The 27,506-nt window shown below is 36.7% G+C and overlaps 1 protein-coding gene across 3 annotated transcripts in view; it reads right to left on the reverse strand.

Annotated features, from left to right (window-relative positions):
* The window catches only part of LOC126832085 (secernin-1), a 30,504-nt gene extending 4,219 nt beyond the window's left edge, over positions 1–26,285 (reverse strand). For 2 of the 3 annotated variants that reach the window (XR_008789298.1, XM_050562768.2), the window contains exons 1-4: positions 26,136–26,285; positions 8,726–8,889; positions 1,130–1,317; positions 420–625 (exon numbers count right to left, since the gene is read on the reverse strand). Coding sequence is in view for 1 of the 3 variants with exons in the window: in XM_050562768.2 (XP_050418725.1) it covers positions 420–625; positions 1,130–1,317; positions 8,726–8,866 (535 nt within the window). In the remaining 2 variants the exon portion in view is untranslated. Of the gene's footprint in view, positions 1–419; positions 626–1,129; positions 1,318–8,725; positions 8,890–10,373; positions 10,515–26,135 lie in introns of those variants that run through there. The other variant, XR_008789299.1, reaches the window with a different exon arrangement.
* Between the last annotated feature and the right edge of the window lie 1,221 nt (positions 26,286–27,506).

Below are 27,506 nucleotides of genomic sequence, written 5' to 3' on the forward strand. Positions count from 1 at the left end.
GTAGAATGTATAACCTACAGCTTGCACATTAACCCACCCGGCCACTTAACCGCCAGATGAAACAAGAAATTAAACCCACGTACAAATAAAATAGAGAGAGAGAGAGAGATACAGAGAGAGAGAGAGAGAGAGAGAGAGGGAGAGAGCACAGTTGCCATTGGGTAAAATTAGGTAATACACAGGCTTCTGTTGTCTAACCTCAGTATATTGGGCTACAGATCATTATAGGATATATTATACAGATTTATCACTGCTACTCATTATTCTATATGTGTTCTATTCAACTTATCGACTAGCTACAGTCTCGGAACATAGCAATAAGTGGCACTAGGCCTTCTGACAATGATCCATATACCATGTCTCTACCCTGGCAATTATTTTGTTAGGAATCATAAGCTAATTGTGTGGATTAGACTTACTTGTTATTTTTTTGGCCACCCAGAAGAGACCAGCTGTATCAAGAACCCATGCCTCATGTCGATCGACCAACAGGTAACTATTGTGATACGTCCATTGACCAAAATTAGGATCCTCACAGCAATGACCACCTTGTCCATGTAACTTGAGTAATTCGGTTATAGCAACTAATGCTTCCTTAGCGGTCTTTCCTCTCTCTAAACCCAACCTATAAAATATCAAATAATCTACTCTTAAAATAGCTCATATATATCTATTTTATTGATGAATGCTCGAGTCCTAACTTGTTTCCTGTTGACGGCACGTGTAGTGATTTGTAGGATTTGTTGGATGCCCGAATGGTTAGCGCGTGCGCGTTGTATCATAAGGTCTGTCATTGAGTCAGCTGGCGTGGTTTCGATTCCCCGGTTGTACTTGAAAAGGAGTTGGATCGCCTGTCCAACCTTGTAGGTTTTCTCCGGGTCCTCCGGTTTCCTCAAATTGCTAAAGACGCCTACGCGTAAGCGAATTATTGAAATAAAATTGAAGCATATGTTATTTCTGAAATGACCTAGTTTGTGTCGAGTGAACGTTAAACCAACTCACGTCGAGTACTATCTGTATGTGGGCCTGTGTCACGGGTAACTTCCATTCGTTCCACAAAAAGTAGTCGACATTCGACATTCGACAGTTAAACGTCTTCATTTAGCCTAGAAGTAACAACACAACAAACCTTACAAAATCAACACCAATCAACTTTTCATTATGATCGCCTGGATGACATAATTTGGTCCATACTGATGTATTACCGATACACACACCGTGTTCGTTAGCGCCCATCTCCGCTCCCCATGTCCATGCTGCTTTACTCAGTACTACAGCATAGGTATGCGTCACCTGTTCCACTTCTATAAACGTGCACTGAAAAAACAGAAATATAATCAAGTGAAATATATTGAACAGCATCATATCAACAGGAGATAATCAGTCGGCTTGAGTTACATAGAGGCTCATCAAAAGATTATAGCTGGCGTTGGATTATATATCGGATCTGGCTAATTTTTCAATTGACCATATCTTTGTAAATACGCAATGGAATTATTTTTAGCAAAGACTGTAAATGGGATAATCACGTGGATATTTTAATTAGTAAAACCTCAATGATGGTTGACTGTCTGAGAAGTTTGAAATTTAGACCATCGCGTAAATCCTTTTATTCTTTCTGTATTTGATTATACTGATCTACAATAATACTACACAAGTACGTTCACAAAAAACCTCCACCCAGACGCGGGGAACCTCCCATAATACACTTTATACCCAATTCTCATCTTTATTAGTGTGACGTCATATTCATAAATTATTAATGTTTTATAAAATGGCAAATAACATGGCTCCCAATTATCTTTGTTGTCTTATTTCGCCAATTACCGCTTCCAACAACCCTTACAACTTACATAATCCCGACCACATTACACAAATCAAATGTAAAACTAATATTAATAAAAAAAAAGCTCCTTTTTGCCTTCTACTATAAAAATGTGGAATAGTTTAGATAATAATATAAATAGGGCTTCATCTGTCTCTGATTTTAAAATAAAACTGTATCCAACTTCATTCCCTCAAATTAACAAACTGTTTTTCTATGGTGAATGACAATTTCAAATTATCCGTTGCATGCTGCGTAACAATAAAACTGATCTAAGATACCATAAAGTTTCATATGCATATTTTTGACAATCCTGTGACAGTGATCTTGTCCTCGTTGTGGCGGTGATCTTGTCCTCGTTGTGACGGTGATCTTGTCCTCGTTGTGGCGGTGATCTTGTCCTCGATGTGACGGTGATCTTGTCCTCGATGTGACGGTGATATTGTCCTCGATGTGACGGTGATCTTGTCCCCGATGTGACGGTGATCTTGTCCTCGTTGTGGCGATGATCTTGTCCTCGATGTGACGGTGATCTTGTCCTCGATGTGACGGTGATCTTGTCCTCGGTGATCTTGTCCTCGATGTGACGGTGATCTTGTCCTCGTTGTGACGGTGATCTTGTCCTCGATGTGACGGTGATCTTGTCCTCGATGTGACGGTGATCTTGTCCTCGTTGTGACGGTGATCTTGTCCTCGATGTGACGGTGATCTTGTCATCGATGTGACGGTGATCTTGTCCTCGTTGTGACGGTGATTTTGTCCTTGAAACCACTGAACATCTTTTACTCTACTGTCCAAACTACACACTCCAGCGCAATAATACCACTCATGTAATACCAATGTATTTTAGAAATATTTGTAAAACTCTTTCCAAGTAATTTAAACTTACAAAACGCTTTACTTCATAAAATACAACCTTGTGGATTATTTATTTTTATTTAAAATTACTTACCATAACTAAAATACTTTAATTAGTTTTGGTCTATATCGTATATTATTCACCCAACCCAGCAGGAAGTAAATTAATATATATTAGCCGACCTGCCTTCTTATTTCAAATACTTTAAAATGTTATTAAACTGGTGTCGGCATACCTTTTATCTTTTCATCGTTTACCGTGAAACAAAGTAGTGCAGCTCAGTCTGATTAAAATACAGATCTATATCTCGTATCGTTTTGTATACTTTATATAGCCTCCGCTACATGAACATCTGACCGGTTGTAGTGGAAGGTCGCGTCAGGGGTCATATGAGTGGCTTTTGACCCAATGACGCCAGACATTGACTAACCAATAAGCGTTGATGTTTCTAGCGGATTACCCACAGTTCCGTGCACAGCATGCAAAGAACTAACCGTAACAGACCGTTTCATTGGCTAATCCCTCACACCAACCAGAACGCAGGTTATTTTACAACTCTTCCAGAGTAAAGACAAGTAAAACGAAATTTTGAACTATAAAAAACGAAACGAAATAGGATCTGTTTTAACCAGATTGTGGATAACAGAAAGGAATTTAATTTATACTCCTGAAATTATTGCAAGCTTGTAGAGATATTATCAACATGACAGAGACGTGGCTAGGGAATATAAATCCACGAGTGAAATGTAAACTGATATTAGCCAACATATGAGAATCCACACTAACCATGTACTAATTGGCCAATTATAAACGGGGTGATTTTAAGATTTTATCTTCAGTGTATAGATATAATTGGCTACAATACACAGTCGTCTAACCGATATCATAGTTCTAATTTGTTTCATTAATTTTACTTAAATTTGACACATGACCACTGTTTATCTGTTGGCGAGCAGGACAAGACAGAACAGGGCCCTTTATAAAACTTTTGTTGTTTTATTGTATCAAATACGTCAATAAGAAACTGTGATTGAAAGTTGGGCCTATATATAAGGCTCTGGACAGAACACATTGCAGCAACAAAGCTCCACCGATATTTTGAATGCACGTGTATTAAAGATAGTTTTTAAGATTTGAAGGACAAACAGAAGATCAGGATTCCAGAAATAAAGTTTAGTCCTTTCAAGATCTGACTTCCTATACAAATAAAGTACGTTATATATCAACCCAACACTAACTGTTGGTTTTGTTACTGCTTGATATAAGATAGGTTGCCAGGCAACGAAACATACGCCCACAGCAGCTAAATCGTCCGGGCAGTCAACCAGAGCATATTCTTACTTTTTTCGGTAATGAAACATTTATACTACACTAAAATCTGATTAAGAGCAACAACTCATGAAGTAATTATCAGAAAATCATTAGAATTTGTTTGGTTTTTATAAAGTTCTGCCCAATGCTAACGTTTTGTATACAAAACTTTTAATATCATGGATTTAGCTGTTCAAGTCATAAAAATTTATTGAAAATCAATATACTTGTTCGTCTCAAAATCTTAAACTCTGTGTATCAATCTGAAGTCAATCGGATGATAACTTTAGCCTTTTAGAGCGGAAATTGTTGAAAATCAAGGGCCATAACACTGGCAGTAATTATCGGAAATCGCTGAAAACCAATAGGCTTCTTGGCCTCATGACCTTAAACACTGTGTATACATTTAAGGTCAATCGGATATTAACTTTTGCCTCTAGAACGTCCAGACGTTTTTTGAAGTGATCCGCAAGGGCCATAAATCTGGCAGTAATTATCAGAAATCGATGAAAATCAATAGGCTTCTTCGTTTCATGACCTTAAATACTGTGTATAAATTTAAGGTCAATCATATATTAACTTTGGCCTCTAGAGCGTCCACAAGATTTTCAAGGTGATCAAGGGCCATTACTCTGGCAGTAATTATCGGAAATCGCTGAAAATCAATACGCGTCTTCGTCCCAAGACCTTAAACACTGTGTATAAATTTAAGGTCAACCAGATATTAACTTTGGCCTCTAGAGCGTCCACAAGATTTTTTGAAGTGATCAAGGGCCATAACTCTGGCAGTAATTATCGGAAATCGCTGAAAATCAATACGCTTCTTCGTCTCAAGACCTTAAACACTGTGTATAAATTTAAGGTCAATAGGATATTAACTTTGGCTTCTAGAGCGTCCACAAGATTTTTTGAAGTGATCAAGGTCCATAACTCTGGCAGTAATTATCGGAAATCGCTGAAAATCAATAGGATTCTTCGACTCAAGACCTTAAACACTGTGTATAAATTTAAGGTCAATTGGATATTAACTTTGGCTTCTAGAGCGTCCACAAGATTTTTTGAAGTGATCAAGGTCCATAACTCTGGCAGTAATTATCGGAAATCGCTGGAAATCAATAGGATTCTTCGACTCAAGACCTTAAACACTGTGTATAAATTTAAGGTTAATCGGATATTAACTTTGGCTTCTAGAGCGTCCACAAGATTTTTTGAAGTGATCAAGTGCCATAACTCTGGCAGTAATTATCGGAAATCGCTGCAAATCAATAGGATTCTTCGTCTCAAGACCTTAAACACTGTGTATAAATTTAAGGTCAACCAGATATTAACTTTGGCCTCTAGAGCGTCCACAAGATTTTTTGAAGTGATCAAGGGCCATAACTCTGGCAGTAATTATCGGAAATCGCTGAAAATCAATACGTTTCTTTGTCTCAAGACCTTAAACACTGTGTATAAATTTAAGGTCAATAGGATATTAACTTTGGCTTCTAGAGCGTCCACAAGATTTTTTGAAGTGATCAAGGTCCATAACTCTGGCAGTAATTATCGGAAATCGCTGAAAATCAATAGGATTCTTCGACTCAAGACCTTAAACACTGTGTATAAATTTAAGGTCAATTGGATATTAACTTTGGCTTCTAGAGCGTCCACAAGATTTTTTGAAGTGATCAAGGTCCATAACTCTGGCAGTAATTATCGGAAATCGCTGGAAATCAATAGGATTCTTCGACTCAAGACCTTAAACACTGTGTATAAATTTAAGGTTAATCGGATATTAACTTTGGCTTCTAGAGCGTCCACAAGATTTTTTGAAGTGATCAAGTGCCATAACTCTGGCAGTAATTATCGGAAATCGCTGCAAATCAATAGGATTCTTCGTCTCAAGACCTTAAACACTGTGTATAAATTTAAGGTCAATCGGATATTAAATTTGGCCTCTAGAGCGTCCACAAGCAATTCTGGACGCCGGACCGACGGATGGACGGGGGCGACGACAATATACGACCACATTTCAATGTGGGCGTATAAAAACGTGAACAAGGTTTCTCATGTATAATGTACATATCGGTACTTATAGTAATTGTTTCAACATACGAAAGTAATTATAAACCTTTTATAAAATTCAAGCTCTTCCTTTCGATTTGTTTAAAGGGTGTATGGTTAAAATAGACGAAGGTGGGTCTACAAGCATAAATTAAAGATACATTATGTAAGATTTAGATAAAGAGGTAGCCGTTCTTTCTATAATAGTTCGAAAATAGATAATGTAAAATGAATAATTTGAAAATTTCAACCACCGTACTGGGTGTTCGAAGCTATTTCTTGCTCCTCCAATTTAGCTTAAATCAAAATATGGCTGAACTGTTCTAATCTATTTAATATCGGAGAAATCCGATGCCATCGAGGGTTGATTATGGCCTAGATAAGTTAATTAAAGCTCTTGCATAATGTATGTTTAATGAAAAATGAATGTATATAAAATGATTTATATTTAATTTTTGAAAATGTTATTGTAATTTCTAATCAATTACGTTATGTTCAAATTGAACGACAGTCGTTTAGGTCTGCTTTACCCGTTCTACAATAGTTCAAATTAAACGACAGTCGTTTACGCCTGCTTTGCCCGTTCTACACATTTTTAACTGTTATTTTGTCATTTGTGAATCAGCTTTTACTAATTACTTCCGGGGATCACGGTGGCTAAGTGGGTAAGGCGCTGGCTCGCTAGCCTGGAGGTCGGGTGTTCGATCCCTGCATTGGCCGAGAAAGTTCATCCAGATTTTCCGGCGTGGTTCTCCCTTGTCAGTGATGCAGGACGGAGGGGCTGACAAGGACAGCTGTCTAGTCGTTCGGATGGGACGAAAAACCGAGGTCCCGTGTACACATTGGCGTGCACGTTAAAGATCCCTTGACAGTTGGAATTCGATATAAGAGTAGGCCGTAGTGCCGCTGTCCGGGCAAAATTTCCCTCATAGCACACTGTATGGCGTATGCCCGTCTTCATTAGCCCAGTTCGGAGCAAAACAGTAGGACGTTAAACCCCATTTCATTTCATTTCATTTCTAATTACTTCCACTTTGTCTTTTATCATATGTTTTTCTCTATTCATTACAAATGGCGCCCGAAACCATAAAACCTCGTGTATTGATTATAAAATGTTCATTATGTTTTAAATATTGGATATTTGATCCCATATTTTCACGGCAAGATAACAACGTCAATATCGATTAAAATGTACCATTTTAGTTATGCGGAAGTAATTATTGAAAAGTTATAATAAAATAATTCAATTCAAATTCAACGTATTTTATTATATGGGCCAGATGAGTTTGTCTTCACATAAAGGATAAACCCATGTACAGTAATAGAGTTTAACCCCGGTCATACAGTATAACACCTGTACAGTAATAGAGTTTAACCCCCGGTCATACGGTATAACACCTGTACAGTAATAGAGTTTAACCCTGGTCATACAGTATAACACAAGAGGCCTGTTTCACCAAATTTTAACTAAAATGAAATCCAAATTTTAGTAATTTGATTGGATAATATTAGATTCATTTTAGTGCTTGGCCAATCAAAATTGAAGTATCTACTAAAATTTGGATTTTATCTTTAGTTAAAATTTCGTGAAACTGGGCCCTGTACAGTAATAGAGTTTAACCCCCGGTCATACGGTATAACACCTGTACAGTAATAGAGTTTAACCCCGGTCATACAGTATAACACCTGTACAGTAATAGAGTTTAACCCCGGTCATACAGTATAACACCTGTACAGTAATAGAGTTTAACCGCCGGTCATACGGTATAACACCTGTACAGTAATATAGTTTAACCCCGGTCATACAGTATAACACCTGTACAGTAATAGAGTTTAACCCCGGTCATACAGTATAACACCTGTACAGTAATAGAGTTTAACCCCCGGTCATACGGTATAACACCTGTACAGTAATAGAGTTTAACCCCGGTCATACAGTATAACACCTGTACAGTAATAGAGTTTAACCCCGGTCATACGGTATTTTATTTCTATGGTTACCGTGAGAAAGGAGACATTTGCGAATCCATATACTCGAGTGTTGGGCCAGGGGAAATAACTGTTCAAGAATATGTAATAGCTTTAAGATTAGACAACAAGCCATTGTATTACCCAATGACAATAGAGATAATAATTGAACAGACTCTCTCTATGACTATAATAAAGAGTTCAGTCCCCTGACCACCAGATCTACATACGTATTTTATTTGATCGCCATTAAGCCTCGGTGTTTTCGTGAAATCAAATCAAATGAAATGGGGTTTAACGTCCTACTGTTCTGCTCCGAACTGGGATAATGAAGACGAGCATAAGCCATACAGTGTGCTATGAGGGAAATTTTGCCTGGACAGCGGCACTACGGCCAACTCTTATATCGAATTCCAACTGTCAAGGGATCTTTTACGTGCACGCCAATATGTACACGGGACCTCAGTTTTTCGTCCCATCCAGACGACTAGATAGCTGTCCTTGTCAGGCCCTCCGCCCTCTGCATCACTGATAAGGGGAAACCACGCCGGAAAATCTGGATGAACGTTCTCTGCCAATGCAGGGATCGAACACCCAAACTCCAGCCTAGGGTCTTACCCACTTAGCCACCCCCCAGCCCCCCAGCCTTAATTGAAATTGCAACGATCGACCAATAAACGAGGGTATCATTATTATTTAATATGCCTTTGCAGTGTTACCTGTAGTTTTGTTCCCGGTTCATAATCTTGAGAAGACTGATAAACAACCTCTTGGACCTCGGATGGTGGACGATCGGAATTTTTACCAAAAATAACACAACCTCCAGTAGCAGGGGGCAAGGCAACAAAAATATCCGACATTTTCCTCACTCAACACAGCAACACTGAAATAACAAAACAAAAACCATTAATAATCTTGAAAATATCTTCCATATTTCCCGCTATAGTTGAAATGGGTTGTATGGAAAGTAGAGATATCCAATCTTACTAGAAAAATACTGGATTCCCCGAAAAACACTCATAGAGTGTATACAGGACAAAAATGTAAGGGTTCCCCTAATCAACAGCCCGGCGATTAGGAATTTCTGCACGCGTGATGTCAAAGGTCACACGCGAACATTGAGCGCTTGATGTACAAGTTGATAAACTTTATGAAGAGTTAGACGTACAACACTTTCTGAGATCAAAATGACGGAAAAAGAAGCGGGTAGTGGATAATCCGAGAATTTAATTAGGATTCGATATTTGTAATAATTAGTAAGCGATTAAAGACAACATCGTCTTATGTATGCAATGAATTCTCCTCTGACGTAAACATGACCTGGTTTGATCGAATTTTTTTAGCAGGACATTCCTTCGCAATTACAATGTTTGAGAAGGATTTGAAGCATAATTATGACAAATTAATTAGTTTGTATATGTTTTAAGTACATATATACCATTAAATCACCCAGTTTGTACGCGGGAACCCATCTTTACACAGACGAATGTTAAAATCCTTTTAAATAAATAATAGTACATATATATATTACTCTAGGTTACAGAGTTCCAGACATTTTCTGCTCATTTTATACTAATTATTGCCATGGGACATTTCAAACTATCTATAGCCACGCGATATTTCCATAAACATAGATAATCGCATTGGATTGGCTGTTTATCGTCATAGATGACGTCATCCAATACGTCACGTGAGAAAATCATTATTATTGATACAACCAAAAACGTCTACAAAATCATAACAACAATGTGTTTTGATGTGGGCGAACCCATCTACCTATAGCTGAACAGATCGATGTGGGCGAACCCATCTACCTATAGCTGAACAGATAGATGATTTGTATGCATACATGGATACACATTAAGAATTAAAATTACTACCATGTTTTAATGGATTGATATAACGATATAAGTCAGTTCTGGACAAAGTCGAGGACCAGGATTATCAACTCCTGATCCTGATTACTGTCGAGGACCAGGCTTATAAACTCCTGATCCTGACTACTGTTGTTGATCCTGACTACTGTTGTTGTACATTACACTCATCTGGTTTCAATAGTCCCGCCTATTATTAGTCTCCATCGTCTAGTCCCAATTGTTAAAAAACGGTAAGGATAAAATGACAAACTCTCCGAGCCTGAGTAATAACAAACCCAAATATTCATTCCTATCTCATATACCAGCATATGTTGACTGTTGTAATCTATCCACCACACTATCTAGATGCTACAAAACCCAGGTGAGTCTGACTTCCGCTCACTGGCAAGTAATACAATATGTTACAATATGTTTCGAGGACGACAATTACTGACAGTAGCATTGATTCTAACACCGACCTGTACACCATATAAACATCATAGCAACTTACCTGACGATACAACATTTGAACTAAGAAAACTCTGTCATTATTAACACACTTACTCCATTATACAGAACAGTGTAAAAATACCTATATTCCACCCTGTATATAATACACAACAGTAGGTAAATAAACCCGCACCTGTTTATGGTATATGTGAGGTCAAGAACATTAATCGATATTTACTTGTATTCTTTAAACTTGAACATTCCTAGCATATTACTCATATCACGTGTTTATATATAGATCAATAATACTAAACATGTGTTTCAATCAACAATATCAATGAGTATTTTCTCTCACTCTATAAAATCATGGATATTTTCTACAGATGTATGTTATTAGTTATATTCATGGATTATTCTCACTATTTAACCCATATCCCCGTTCCTTTCATAGGCGTTTTATTATATAGTCTTTAGACATGAAACGGGGTTTAACATAGGCGTGTTATTATATAGTCTTTACAAATGAAACGGGGTTTAACATAGGCGTTTTATTATATAGTCTTTACACATGAAACGGGGTTTAACATAGGCGTTTTATTATATAGTCTTTACACATGAAACGGGGTTTATCATAGGCGTTTTATTATATAGTCTTTACACATGAAACGGGGTTTATCATAGGCGTTTTATTATATAGTCTTTACACATGAAACGGGGTTTATCATAGGCGTTTTATTATATAGTCTTTACACATGAAACGGGGTTTATCATAGGCGTTTTATTATATAGTCTTTACACATGAAACGGGGTTTATCATAGGCGTTTTATTATATAGTCTTTACACATGAAACGGGGTTTAACATAGGCGTTTTATTATATAGTCTTTACACATGAAACGGGGTTTAACATAGGCGTTTTATTATATAGTCTTTACACATGAAACGGGGTTTAACATCCTACTTTTCTGTATCAACCGGGCTAATGAAGAGGACTCCTTTACGTGTACACAAGACACTGGTCCTTGCCAGGTCCTTCGTCCTGCGTTAATGACAAGGGGGACCCCTTTTGTCCCACGCCGAGATTAAATACTGTCATTACGATTAGTCTATCTTACTAGTGTGGGATCTAACCCACGACCTGCATAGATAACGGGTCGTATTACATGCAGCGCACGTGTTATAGTCTACCTCTCGCCATCAACTCCCAAAACTATTTGGAAAAATTGCCAAATTGCGATAAACGTAAATTAAGAAAACATAGCCAGAGGTGTTTAATCTCATTTATCAAATTCCTTTCTACATATCATCACGTGTTGTCTCTTACTACCTTACCTGTCATCTGGTGTGGGTTGGAGGGGGAGGGGGTCTAACTACCTTACCTGTCATCTGGTGTGGGTTGGAGGGGGGGGGGGGTCTAACTACCTTACCTGTCATCTGGTGTGGGTTAGAGGGGGGGGGGGGGGGTCTAACTACCTTACCTGTCATCTGGTGTGGGTTGGAGGGGGAGGGGGTCTAACTACCTTACCTGTCATCTGGTGTGGGTTAGAGGGGGAGGGGGTCTAACTACCTTACCTGTCATCTGGTGTGGGTTGGAGGGGGAGGGGGTCTAACTACCTTACCTGTCATCTGGTGTGGGTTGGAGGGGGAGGGGGTCTAACTACCTTACCTGTCATCTGGTGTGGGTTAGAGGGGGAGGGGGTCTAACTACCTTACCTGTCATCTGGTGTGGGTTAGAGGGGGAGGGGGTCTAACTACCTTACCTGTCATCTGGTGTGGGTTGGAGGGGGAGGGGGTCTAACTACCTTACCTATCAACTGGTGTGCGTTGGAGGGGGAGGGGGTCTAACTACCTTACCTATCATCTGGTGTGCGTTGGAGGGGAGAGGGGTAGGGGGAAGGGGGGGAGGGTCTAACTACCTTACCTCCCATCTGGTGTCGGTTGGAAGGTGTGAGGGGGAGGGGAGGGGGCGTCTAATTACCTTCATTTACCCGCCATCTAGTGTCGGTTGGAAGGTGTGAGGGGGAGGGGAGACCCAACACGGACATCGAACCCGCTTCTAAACAAATTCTATGTGCACTACTAATTGGTACACGGCATCTATGTTTTCGTTTACAGAGCGATAAAATGATGATAGAATTAGGAACAAAATAACGACAACTTAATAAGAACCAGACACCCAAACGGCATGTATTTAATACCATAGCCTCCCAGTAGTTTAAACTAATAAACTACACTACAGCCTTAGGCTACATCTGAACTACGACATATTTTACATACAATTGATAGGTCGTTGGTTAAACAACGATTGATAGGTCGTGGTTTAAACAACGATTGATAGGTCGTGGTTTAAACAACGATTGATAGGTCGTGGTTTAAACAACGATTGATAGGTCGTGGACCTTTGATTTCAGAAACCCCTTGAATGCAGACCTTGGGGCTAACGATCATAAGTGACAAGACCAGATCTTACTGGCATGAAACAGATATCCAGTCGTGCAATATTTGAGACTGATCTGTCAATCCATTACTGAGATATGGAATGTGTGCAATGTTTGAGACTGATCTGTCAATCCATTGCTGAGATATAAATACTTTAGGATCCGTACACGTCGTACCAGTCACAGGTCGTACAAGTCGTACAAACCGCACAAAAAGCTCAGAGGACGCTTTTAAAAAATGTGTTGACCTACGTGGGTCAGTCTTGAACAAGATGCTGAGTAAATGATTGTTTTGAACAAATTGTTGAGCTGAATATAGAATTAAACTGGATTGATTCCAGGAATATATAACACGTGCTTGTATTTATGGATTGATGTTGCTATGACGCCATCGATTGGAGTAATTGGAACATAGAGAAAGTAAATAAATATAGTAATGATGAGCACGACGATGACAATGATGATGATGAGCAATAGATGATGAGATATTATGATGACGAAGATAATGTTGATCATTATCATAACAATAATGAAATTGACGATGACGATGATGATGGTGTCATCGATAACAATAACAAATCGACGATGACGATGTTGTCATGGATAACAATCATAACTAACGATGATTAATAATAAAAATGCCAATGACGCGAGACAGTGGACACTAATTGATGATGACGACGATGATTAATGATAAAAATGACGACGATGAGAGAAAGTGGTGTTAATTGATGATGAAGATGACTAAATCTGATGAGGACGACAAAGTTGAAAACTCTGACGAGTAAAACAATAATATAATAAATGATGGTTACGACGATGATGAAGATGATGATGAAGCTGATGAGTAAGAATCATGACAATAATAAATGACTATAGTTATGTCGTGTTTACCGTAATCACCAAGTCGACAACTGAACACAAAATTTTTGAACCAAATGCTAGAGGTTTAGTAATATTAAACTAGCTATGATGTCATTAAATATAGTTTTAAACTTGTGCTTTTCTTATTCAGACAGATGTTGGTGATGTCATTTATTCAGCCGTTGTTAATCAAATTTATCTAACCAACGCCCAATTCTAAACATTCTCACCCTTTTAGTGTTTGCCTTTAGCTAGCTTTAAAAACCAACACTGTAGTATTATCGATTCTATCAATATAGTATTATCGATGATAGTGACAAATTTGTTTAATAGTACGTGGGTGTTACTAGGTCCTTGATAGGCATAGGGTAGGGATTACCGTAAGTGGGGATGATTTCGCCTACTTTTAATAGAATTCCAACTGACAGATCAAATAGAAGCAAATTTTCTCTCAAAATTCGCATTTTACGATGGGGGATACTGTTCTCATTATGGCAGAACAATTAAAAATTCTAAATCCAGATGGCTCGGTAGTCCGGTCTAGTCGTTAGGATGGGACGAAAACAGACAAAATGTCGTTTGCATGTGGTTTGCCGGACTTGATTAGCCCAGTGGGTGTAAGAACTATATTTCTATTCAATATTATACCCTAGTCATTGTGTGTCAGTATGACTCGTCTATTTAAAGAACAGAAATTCTAGAATATTCCTGATAGTGAAGATAATTATGCAATAACCGGCCCCAGTAAATCAATAGACGCGTACATCAGGTGATCCGGTAATTACTCTGCTAAAAGAATCACTTGAATTGTGTGAGTTTGTATACCGGTCGATTAGAAACAAACGCTGCATGTGAGACAATGGCTGTATGTGAGACAATGGCTGTATGTGAGCAGGTGAAATGAAATGGGGTTTTACGTACTACGGCTGTACACTAACCAGACTTATGGAGACAATCATATGTCATACGTCATATGTCATACGTCATACACCGTTTTATGAGTTTTTCCCACAATGGCGTTTCCGCCGAATGACTAGACACGCCTCATTATCAGGCCTTCAATAGCGAGCAGTGCCGGACTGGGCCTAAGCTCATTAAAAGAAGTGGGCCTAAGCCTATAAACAAAAAAGAGAAAAGAGAAAGAAAAAAGAAAAGAGAAAGAAAGGAGGGGGGGGAGAAAAGAAAGAAAGAAGGAGAGGACAGGACACAGGACGGGAGAAAGAAAAAGATAGGAAAAAAAATGACTGACAAACAACACAAAAAAGAAGTGTACTAGAATTCTCAAATCCATCTAATGCTAACTGCTCTTAGGTCATTCTGTTATCTAATTGTATCACTATCAGGAAATCAGAAATTTGCCTTCTTCTGCTTTGGTCTGAAATGCTTGGAAAATGGGTTTGCGGTTGTTAATTTTTCTGGGAGAAGAAAACACCCAGAATCCCCTCGGCGCGCTCGTGACGCGCCGTCGGCGCGTACTTGTGTGGGCCTTGGTCAATGACCTGACAGGTGGACCTTCGGACCACCAGTCCGGCACTGATAGCGAGGTGTGCCACCCGACTAGGCACCCTCATTGTATACATGTATATTACTGGCAATGATCAGTCAGTCACGTATGTAAAAAAATAAAAGTGAGACAATCAAAATCGGCACAATCCGTGGATACACGAGCGACAGCGATGGCGTTCCTCTAAAAGAAACTCATCAACAATACTTTGAAAGGTTCATATGTCGATATTTCGGGTGCAGTTGAAGGGGCAGAGTAGATGTACTCAGCTGCTGTGGACGGGTGGGGGGGGGGTTACTCTTTCCACCTGATAGTACTGTACACTTACAAATATTTAATTACCCATTCTCTTAGCATGTATTATATGCAACATTACCCAGCCCTTTTTCGGTTTCGTTTTGCGTGCAGTGTCGCCCCCCGCCCCCCTATTAGGCCTGTTTTCCAAGTGCACGTTTTCGAGCTATTTCTGTGCGCGTGTTCTCCAGCGAAAAAGTAGTTCTAATGCAAATGTAACGGGACCGTTTCCATGTGAGCCGCGAAAACGCACGCTGACTTTACAGTATTTGTATGCTACCTGATACTTGATGTATTGGCGGCTGATAAAGAATGTATGACCTATGACCTCTGTTAACAAGCCAGGTTTACTACTCGGTCTCTAGAGAGGAAGTATTCCATCGATTGGCATTGTATATATATATATATATAAAGGTCACCTTCTGCAATGTTATAAATTAATTAGTACATATAATCGATAACTAATCAATATTCTCAGTTACTAGTATTATCTATAAACGATAGTATATGACTATAATATAGCCCCCCCCCCCCAACACACACACCCAACCACACACACACACACACACCTTAACCCTAACCCTTTCTATGGTCATTTTACGGTATTGGTCATGCGCCACACAGTCTCTCTTAAAGAAATAGGACGATCCAAAGGCTTATGGTAATTGCTGTAAATTACGGCGATGGTGACTATTACCCTGAAGTTGTTGTCGTTCGCCTTCTACCACAACTACACACTTTTGTTCGGATACAACAAAAACCCAAGTAAAGCCTTATGTAGAGTCAGATGACGTACACGAGGCAGATTATTCTCACTGTTGCCAGAACAACGTCATGCAAACTAGTCGGTGCTCTATGATATTTTATCTATAAGACTGGTGACGTACGATAGAAAGTATAATATATCGTTTCATATACCACTTCTTGTAAACAGGAAGTTGGTTCATTAAAACATGTGTCCGATATATCACGTGATGTAGATAAATAAACAGAGTCGGTAAACTACAAGTACAATCAGATAAAAATACACCATTGAATATTGACTTGTTGTTATTATACAAGTCATAACACCGTATATCTCACATTGTTATACATATCAGACCATACCTCTAAATCATAACTTGGCTGCTTTAATCATAACTTGTGTATACGCTTTAAATCGTAACATGGCTTGTGTATACGCTTTAAGTCGTAACATGGTTTGTGTATACGCTTTAAGTCGTAACATGGTTTGTGTATACGCTTTAAGTCGTAACATGGTTTGTGTATACGCTTTAAGTCGTAACATGGTTTGTGTATACGCTTTAAGTCGTAACATGGTTTGTGTATACGCTTTAAGTCGTAACATGGTTTGTGTATACGCTTTAAGTCGTAACATGGTTTGTGTATACGCTTTAAATCGTAACATGGCTTGTGTATACGCTTTAAGTCGTAACATGGTTTGTGTATACGCTTTAAGTCGTAACATGGTTTGTGTATACGCTTTAAGTCGTAACATGGTTTGTGTATACGCTTTAAGTCGTAACATGGTTTGTGTATACGCTTTAAGCCGTAACATGGTTTGTGTATACGCTTTAAATCGTAACATGGCTTGTGTATGAGAAGACGATTCTTACGGCAATATTTAAAATTTATTTATTTTTTGAGCATTTTAGATTTGAGATAATCCACACTCTACCAGACTTGATTGGGGGAAATTCCGTCGGTAACAGTGGCTCGTAGCTGTCTAGCTGACCACGTGTGTGGTAACAGTTACATTGCGTCTTGGTTAGGCTTACATTGCGTCTTGCTTAGGCTTACATTGCGTTTTGATGGAGCTTACATTGCGTCTTGATAAGGCCTACATTGTGCCGTGGCTAGGCTTACATTGTTTGACAAGGTAACGAGTATTGTATTGTATCCTGGAGATGTTACTATAACACCTGGTTAAAGGGCGCTGGTCTCTGGAACATTAACGCACATATTAATGTAATTTATATTCAATTTTTTTAAAGTTTTATTGTAATTTTTAATCAATTATGTTCGGTGAAATATAATACATAGGCATTCGTTTACGCCTACTTAGTCCATTCTTCACGGTGTTTTATTATAATTTTGTCGTTTGTGAATCAGCTAATACCAATTACTTCAGCATTGTCTTGTAGGGTATGTTTTCTCTGTTCATTACAAATGGCAACCGAAACCATAAAGATACACAACTCGTGGACTGATGTGTTACCAGACTCCGGATAAATACACACCTGACTAGGAGTAAATACACATCAGGCTAGGGGTAAATACACACCAGACTAGGGGTAAATACACACCAGACTAGGGGTAAATACACACCAGACTAGGGGTAAATACACACCAGGCTAGGGGTAAATACACACCCATACCAGATTAGGGGTAAATACACACCAGATTTGGATTAAATACACATCAGACTAGAAAAAAAACATTCGAGTCTTGGTTATGCTTACTTTTTGTATTGTGATTACATTAGGTCCTGGTGATGTTGTATTGAGTGTGTTGTCACCTCTCAAGCTTCTCGGTCCGTTCATTAAAATGTTGATGTGATTACAGGTCAAGGATCTAAGTGTACGTTAAGACGTTAGATTTGTTGGTTTATAAAATCTATAAAACCTGTCTGTGTGAACATATATCTATATTTCGACTAGGTCTGTCTGGGTGACAATATATCGGTCCTGGTGACCATATGATGCCAGGTCTATAAAACAACTTACTATTGATACAAATATCGCTCAGCACCCAATACGCATTTATCTGATGCTTTGGACACGGTGAATTCATCTGTTCTTTTTAAATTCCGCATTTGTGGCTCTGCATTAAATCTTTTAGAAAGCTATCTTGTGGGTAGAAAACAGTGTATTTTAGTTAATTGTAAATCGTCGTCTGAATCTATTTTGTCATCTGGGATTCCTCAAAGTTCAGTTCTTGGTCCGATTTTATTTACCCATTAGGTGATATTGTCAGAAAATGTGGTCTCAGCTTTTATTTGTATGACAATGATACTCAATTATATATTATATAATTGTCCATCTTATTTCAAGTTATCCAAAGTGCAACTTGAGAACTGTATTAGTGAAATTAGAAAATGGATGTCAAACAACTTTCTAAATTTGAATGATGATAAAACCGAATATTTATTATTAGGCTCAAGGCATCAATTAAGCAAATTTGCCCATGATAAGCCCCCCCCCCCCCCTGTTGTAATTGGTAATTGTGATATATTTTCATATTATTCTGACCGTAATATTGGCGCAATCTTTGATAGTTTTATGCTTATGGGAGCTCAAGTAAATAATATTTGTAAATTGTGCTATTTTAATATCAGAAATATAAGTAAAATACGTACATTTGTAACTGTAGAGCCTACTAAGTCACTTGTTAATTATCTTGTCACTTCTCGATTAGATAACTTTAATTCACTTTTAGTTGGTTTACCTTTAAAGCTTATAGATAAATTACAAAAAGTACAGAATACTGCAGCTAGACTTGTTACTTTAACTAAGAAATGTGACCATTTATTTTAAGATTTTATTACTTACTTTTAAATGTTTAAATAATTTAGCTCCTGTTTACCTCTCAGATCTTTTAGAACTTTATACACCTGACCAAACATTACGTACATCAGATAAACTACTTTTAAAGTCCAAAACTGTTCAACTAGTCTCTTATGGTCAGGGCTATTTTAGTTATCAAGCACCTGTTGTATGGAATAATCTACCATTTAGTTTAAGATTTTGTACATCTCTATATTCTTTTATAAAAATACAACTTAAAACACATTTGTTTAATCAGGCGTTTAACTTACTCTGTATACAATTGCATTTTTTTTCATATGATTACATTGTCACTTTGTAAAGTGTCCCTGAACATGTTATATAAATATGCTGTAATAATAACAATAATAATATTATTCTGTCTGGTCGGGTTCTCTTTACCAAATTGACCAAACGCCTAAACGTCAAAAATGCGTCCTTGGTTAAAAATTATAAATTTACTGGAATGAAATAAAATGTATCCTATGTACTTATTTGAGTAAGGTGACGAGTCGCAGTTTAATGTCGCCACAGTAACAGGCGGCGAGTCGCGGGTTCATGTTGCCACAGTAACAGGTGGCGAGTCTAGGATTCATGTTGCCACAGTAACAGACGTTAAACCCCAGTTTTGATCACCGTGTAACGCGAGGTGGCAGGAAAACCAATACATTCCGATTGTGAAGTGTAACTACAATTAAACTAATTTCATTGCTCTAGATATGACTAGTGATATATATATAATACATATTTAATAATATTTACACTATATATTCATTTTTATATTATAATTACTGGGATCACTCTGACATTCTGTGTATTATTATCTCCTAGAAAACAACATAGCCAAAACGCAGTAAATAAAATGTCTGCCTTGTATCCCTTACTTAACCAGTGTATATATCCATCTCACCAATGATATAAAGATATTTTATATAATGCTAGCTATTGAACATGACACCAAGCGAGCATCAATGATTTCCGTCGAGATAATTTACATTATACAACATGATATTAATAGGTTTTACGACAGAACGAAGCATGGAAGACAGAATCACACGCCATAATAAGGTCCTATCACAGATATTTATTACGCCGTTTAAAATCCATCCCAGACATTGATTACTTTCAACAGATATATTTTATACAGAATTCTAAAATATTTCATCACAGGTATTTGTTATGCCAACACCTATATTTATTACGTCATAAATTCATTATATTACGGGGGGGTTGGATGGCTGCATGGTTAGCATAAAGTCTGTCATTGAGTCAACTGGTGTGGTGTCGATTCCCCGGTTGTACGTGACAAGGAGTAGGGTCGCCTGTCCAACCTCGTGGGATTTCTCCGAATCCTCCGGTTTCCTCCCACTACTAAAGACCCCTACGCGCAAGCGAATTATTGAAATAGAATTGAACCATGTGTTAGTCCCGAAAATGACCTAGTTTGTGTCAAGTGGGCGTTAAACCCCATCTCTCTTTCTTTCATTATATAACGTCATAAGTATATATTTATATTTCTATGGCCATAAGTACCAATCACAGATATATATTACGTCATAAGTACCAATCACAGATATATATTACATCATAAGGACCCAACGTGTCGTGTATTACCTGACATATCAATGCATTAACATCAAAAGGACCCAACGTGACATATTATAATAGTATGTCATAATGTTGACCTAGTGACATCATTTACTAAATTTAATCTACAAATTCGATACTACTTTGTGCTAGGCAGTGCTACAGGGACTATGTTTACAGTTTCTAGAATTATTTAAACTGGAATTCGTCTATCTTTGGTGACTGCATATTATATAGAGCCTTTAACGTATTATCGATCACTCCTCACACATAACACATTGCATGACCTAGTCACATTTATATGTCGTAGAAAAATGGAATCCAAGGTGTAGAATAATATTACGGCCAGGTGTGTGTGCAAGTTCGTTAATTTGATCCATCACACGTGCATTAATTAATTTAGTTAACGTGATATCACGTGTAAGTGAGTGTTGTTGGTGACATGTTTACCATCTTATATTAAATTAATCAATGTTTATGTATGTTATTTGTTATTAGTGTAATGTATGTTATTTGTTATTAGTGTAATGTATGTTATTTGTTATTAGGGTAATGTATGTTATTTGTTATTTGTTATTAATGTATGTTATTTGTTATTTGTTATTAATGTATGTTATTTGTTATTAGGGTATGTTATTTGTTATTAGGGTATGTTATATGTTATTAGTTATTTGTTATTAGTGTATGTTATTCTGGGAACCACAGTGGCTCAGTGAGAAAGGCCCTGGCTCACTAACCGGAGCGTCCTGGGTTCGACCTCGGTATGGACAAGCTTGGTTTCGTTTTGTCAGTGTAGGATGGGGGCTCAGTTGGCGTGTATATATATAATATTCCAGACACACTACATGATCTCTAGCCGTCTGGTGGACACACAGCATGATCTCTAGCCGTCTGGTGGACACACTGCATGATCTCTAGCCGTCTGGTGGACACACTGCATGATCTCTAGCCTCTGGTGCAGTAAAGGTAAACATCATTTCAATTCATGAAAAACTGTAACTATTGATGGTGATATTTCTGGACTGTATTGCACCATGAAACAACACTATCAGTGTATACTATCTCACACTGAAGCTACACTGGACAGCTTGGAGTTATGTAATCAATTCCACAATATAATATGATATATTACTAATATTACTGTCATATACTATCAACAACAGTCTGATGCCAGTAACGAGTACATAACTGTTTACCTTCGAAGATCAAGCAATTAACATAACAGGGTGATACATTGCGGTATACTAAGATGAACATATACACATAAATAACGGTATATTAACATATTATGGGTAATATATATATATATATATACCAACAGATATACATTATACCATAGTTACAACATTACATAATTACAACATATAGAAATAAACTGGGGGATATTAACTATAGTAATATCAATGGATGATGTGTGATGACGTAGATTACTATGATATATTATGATCAGATATATACCTGTTGACTATATCTACTAACATCTACTAACAGCTGTAGGTATATTTAAATCAACTTAGTGTCTGATGAATGAGGCAAGTAATACGCGTGATGAGTTACACACGGGGCTGGTTTCATGATACAGTAATTTCAAATTATAACTAGAACTGCGATGCAGTAATGACGGGTTTCACCGGTGCCACTTTACCCTAAACATGTTACTTCCCGTACCAATGAAACCATTAAACAGGTTTCCACATAAGCATTGCACACATCAAATAAAATGGACGCCGAATCAACAAAATCCAGCAATATCAATTCATTTTATACATTTGTTACATGTAAGTGTACTGTACTTCCGGTGATAATGAAAATGTTCAATTACTTTTATGAAATCAGAAATAACATAGGGCATCACATGGTGAAAATTGTATGTAAATCGAATAACAATTGCCACTTTTATAGACCAAAAACCTTGAAAAGTGACTTGTAGAAAATCGCCTATTTCTCTGCAACCGTACAAGTTAGAAACCATTTTCTGGTATCTGTATGATCGTATGGGTTCAATCTATTTGCTGATTGGAATCAAATATCATAATTTTAAAAACAATACAAATAAGACTCATTTGAAAAAAATATCTGTTTTGAAGGCTAAAAATACAGTTTTTGCCAAAATGACGTTACTTCCGGTGATAATGAAAATGTTAAATTAGTTCTATGAAATCATAAATGACACAAGATATCATATGGTGAAAATTTTATGAAAATCGAATAATAACTGACACTTTTATAGACCAAAAACCTTGAAAAGTGACTTAAGGAAAATCGCCCATTTCTCTGCAACCGTACAAGTTAGAAACCATTTTGTGGTATCTGTATGATCGTATGGGTCCAATCTATTTGATCAATAGAATCAAATATCATAATTTGAAAAAAATAACAAATACGAATCATTTGAATAAAATATTGTTTTTTGAAGGCTAAAATTTAAGTTTTGAGCAAATGACGTCATTTCCGGTGGCAGCGCAAGGGGTAAAATGGTTTGACATAGTCCACTATGGCATTAGGCATCCAATGGCGAAAGAAAATTGAAAATCGAATAATAATTGATAATTTTACAGCCAAAATTACGTGAAAAGTGACTCATGCAAAATTGCCCATTTCTCGGCAACTGCTTATATTACAAACTAATTTTCACATACATTCTCTTCGTATGGATTATAGCTACAAGTTTATAAAAGTTACGTAAAAATATTTTAAAATCTGAAAAGCCTGAATGAGTTGTAAATAGGTCAATTTTACGCCTTTTTTCACCTCTTAATCCAATTTGCTAGAAAATGAAAAAGAAATTAAAAAAACTGCTTCCGACATTTTTTGCGCCTTTAAAGGACACACTCTTTGAGTCATATAATTTTTCAAAAAAATAATATTTGTTTTCAAAAAATGGTACCTAACTGTCAAAATTGTAGTTTTTGGTAAAATTATGCCACTTCCGGTGCCGACAGATAACACTTTTGGTAATAAAAAAAATGACAATTGAGACAACGAAGCATATGAACTTTGTTTTATACAAATCGAACAATAAAAAATTAAGCTAGGACTGAAAAACTGAATTAGCCAATGGAGGCCAAGGAAAATTACTGAGACAAAAAATTTTAACATTTTTGCGCAAGTCAGATGACTCTTTAATTCTGTGCACAACACGAGTAAAAAATATTCATCAATAAAAAAGTTTTTTGTAAAATTTTAAATTTCCGAAATTTGGCGCCTAATATCTTCGAATTTTTGCTGAAAATCAAAAATCGAAAGTAGCGCAGCTATGTGCCCTGTCTCCAGCTATGCCAAAATGTATCGAAAGTTAAAATCCCATGATTATTGTTAAAATTACCGCAATATTTGTAAAAACGATAACTTCGGTGATTTCGGACATTTCGCATTGTCGCAGAACGTTCAAAATAGCTTTATCCTCTAAGTCACACCCACTTTCCCAGTAAAACCGAAGAAATCGTAACGATGCGACAAGTAGTTGCTGAGATCTACTCAAAACAAAAGAAGAATAATAATAATAATAAGAACTAGAACTGCGAAGCAGTAATGACGGGTTTCACCGGTGCCACGTTACCCTTGAACTTATGTCACTTCCGGTACCAATGAAACCGTTAAACAGGTTTCCACATAAGCATTGCACACATGAAATAAAATGGACGCAGAAACAACCAAATCCAGCAATCAATTCATTTGCTACATGTCAGTGATCCTGTCAAAATTACATTACTTCCGGTGATAATGAAAATGTTAAATTGGTTTATGAAATCAGAAATAGCATCATCACATGTTGAAAATTTTATGTAAATCCTATAATAATTGCCACCTTTATAGACCAAAAACCTTGAAAAATGACTTGTAGAAAATCGCCTATTTCTCTGCAACCGTACAAGTTAGAAACCATTTTGAGGTATCTGTATGATCGAATGAGTTCATTCTATTTGTTGATTGGAATCAAATATCATAATTTTAAAAACATTACAAATCTGATTCATTTGAATAAAATATCTGTTTTGAAGGCTAAAAATACAGTTTTTGCCAAAATGACGTTACTTCCGGTGATAATGAAAATCTTAAATTACTTGTATGATATCGTAAATGGCGTTATGTATCACACAGTGAAAATTTCATGAAAATCGAATAATAATTGACACTTTTATTGACAAAAAAACCTTAAAAAGTGACCTGTTGAAAATTGCCTATTTCTCCGCAACTGAACAAGTTAGAAACCATTTTGTGATATCTATATGATCGTAAGGGTTCATTGTATTAGTTGATTTGAATCAAATATCAAAATTTTAAACAAATAACAAATATGACTCATTTGAATAAATTACTGGTTTCGAAGGCTATAAATACAATTTTTGCCCAAATTACGTCATTTCCGGTGATATTGAAAATGTTAAATTGGTTTGACCTAGTTAAAATTGACATTACACATCAAATGGTGTCACTTTTATGAAAATCGAATAATAATTGACTCTTTTACAGGCAAACTAGCGTAAAAAGTGACTCATGCAAAATTGCCCATTTCTCGGCAACTGCGCATATTACAAATTAATTTTCACATACATTCTCTCCGTATAGATTATTGCTACGAGTTTATGAAAGTTACGAAGTAATATTTTAAAATATGAAAACGCTGGATGGGTTGTAAATAGCTTAATTTTACACCTTTTTTCACCTTTTAATCGAAATAGCCCGAAAACGGAATCGAAATTAAAAAAAATGGTCCCAACATTTTGTGCGCCTTTAAAGGGCGCACAATTTCAGTTATACCAGATTTGAAAAAAATAATATTTGCTTTCGAAAAATGGTACCTAACTGTCAAAATTGTAGTTTTTTGTCAATTTACGCCACTTCCGGTGCCGACAGATAACACTATTGGTAACAAAAAAAATGACAATTGAGACAACGGGGCATATGAACTTTGTTTTATACAAATCGAACAATAAATAATTAATCTAGGACTGAAAAACTGAATTAGCCAATGGGGGCCAAGGAAAATTACCGAGACAAAAAATTTTCACATTTTTGCCCAAGTCAGAGGACTCGTTATATTTGTGTAAAACACGATTAAAAAATATTCATAAATAAAAAAGTTTTTTGTAAAAATTTAAATTTTCTAAATTTAGCGCCTAATATCTGCGAAGATTTGCCGAAAATCAAAAATCAAAAGTAGCGTAGCTATGTGCCCCGTCTCCGGCTATGCCAAAATGCATCGAAAGTTAAAATCCAATGATTATTGTTAAAATTACTGCAATATTTCTAAAAACGATAGCTTCGGTGATTTCGGACATTTCGCATTGTCGCAGAACGTTCAAAATAGCTTTATCCTCTAAGTCACACCCACTTTTCCGATAAAACCGAAGAAATCGTAACGATCCGACAATCAGTTGCTGAGATCTACTCAAAACAAAAGAAGAATAATAATAATAAGAATAATAATTTTAACAAAAACAATAGTGTTTCACACAAGCTACGCAGTGTGAAACCCTAATAAAACTGAAGTACAATCATGGAGGATAGCCTGATTTTATTTGAAACGTACCAGATGAATTCAAGGTATTAAACATACAGAGTGTACTTGTCGTATGTAAAAATACTTACATTTAATCTATAAATGAAACATCTGCTAGGTTGATTATAATTCCTACACAGCAGATTAAAGAGTGTTGAATATATACAGTAGGTAGAACGTTATTAGTCCTTGTACTATTTATAGTCCTACTCCGTCTCCTGTGGTAGTGAAACTCCAATATGAACAGTCTGGCTTACACGCCAGAACATTCGTCAATACGCATGCCTATTATCGACTGGAACCCGGTGGTTATTGGCATTTCGTGAATAGAAATTTATCAACCACACGGGAACAGCGGTTGGTTGCATTGCATATTTATATCATTCATGATATTTTTCTGATAACAGCGGAATTCAAACGAGCTGTTACGCAACGATCTTTTGTCCCGAGAAATGTACGATTATTGACAAGAATAAGTAATATCAAATTATAGTTCAAGTAGAATCTATAGAACATGTTAGTCTTTTAAAGGAGTAGTCCCGGGTTAAACATACATTATACAAGAGCTAAATCTGCCTATTGCAGGTCTTTCTTTAAGCCTGAAATGTTATCTAAATTATTAATTAGAAATTAATAAACCTATCCAGACCATAATCAACTCTCGATGCCAACGCTAGCCTGCGATATTTACTGGATTAGGATCCGTTTTGCTGCTCAACTTTCATTCATGATTTAATCATGAAATGGATAATCGAGACTATGTTGTTTATCGTACCGACATTAGTAATGATGATCGAGGCTAGGCCGAAAATTCAATCGCAAAATTCTCGCTTCAGAGTGGATCAATTTGACTGAAATGTTCAGCAAATTCCCTTTACATTATCTAGTTTTTAACTATTATAGTGAGAACTGCCAGCTCTTTATCTAATCTCCCATAATGTATCTTTAATAGTTTAACTTCTGAGTATGTAATGAAATAAAATGAAATGGTGTTTAACGTACTACTGAGCTAATGAAGATGGGCGTTAAGTATGTAAATTAAATATCAATATGTGAAGTGAACAGTAACTTCTGAAGAAAGGATCTAATTAACTTTCAGATAATATTTTCATATGAAGGATATTAAGCGAATGTAAGCAATTCATTGGTAAACTGTCTGTAAATAAGTATAATTATTCAGGTGTTAGTAGGTATAATTATTCAGGTGTAGGTATAATTATGCAGGTGTAAATATAGCGTGGAACCGTGGGTGTGTCTACAAAAATATCTTCGAAAAGGTCTGACATAACTGCACTTGAGATAGTTGCACGGGATAACTTAAGGTAGTTCCACGGGCCTAGCATTTAAGGTTCTAAGTGTATTTCACATGGACAGTTTTATTCAATTAAATAATTCTGGGGTGGATTCTTTAATCGTTTATTCTATAAAATATATCTGGGTTGGGTTCTTTAATCGTTTAT

The sequence above is a fragment of the Patella vulgata genome, chromosome 9, assembly GCF_932274485.2.
Source record: "Patella vulgata chromosome 9, xgPatVulg1.2, whole genome shotgun sequence".
NCBI lineage: Eukaryota > Metazoa > Mollusca > Gastropoda > Patellidae > Patella > Patella vulgata.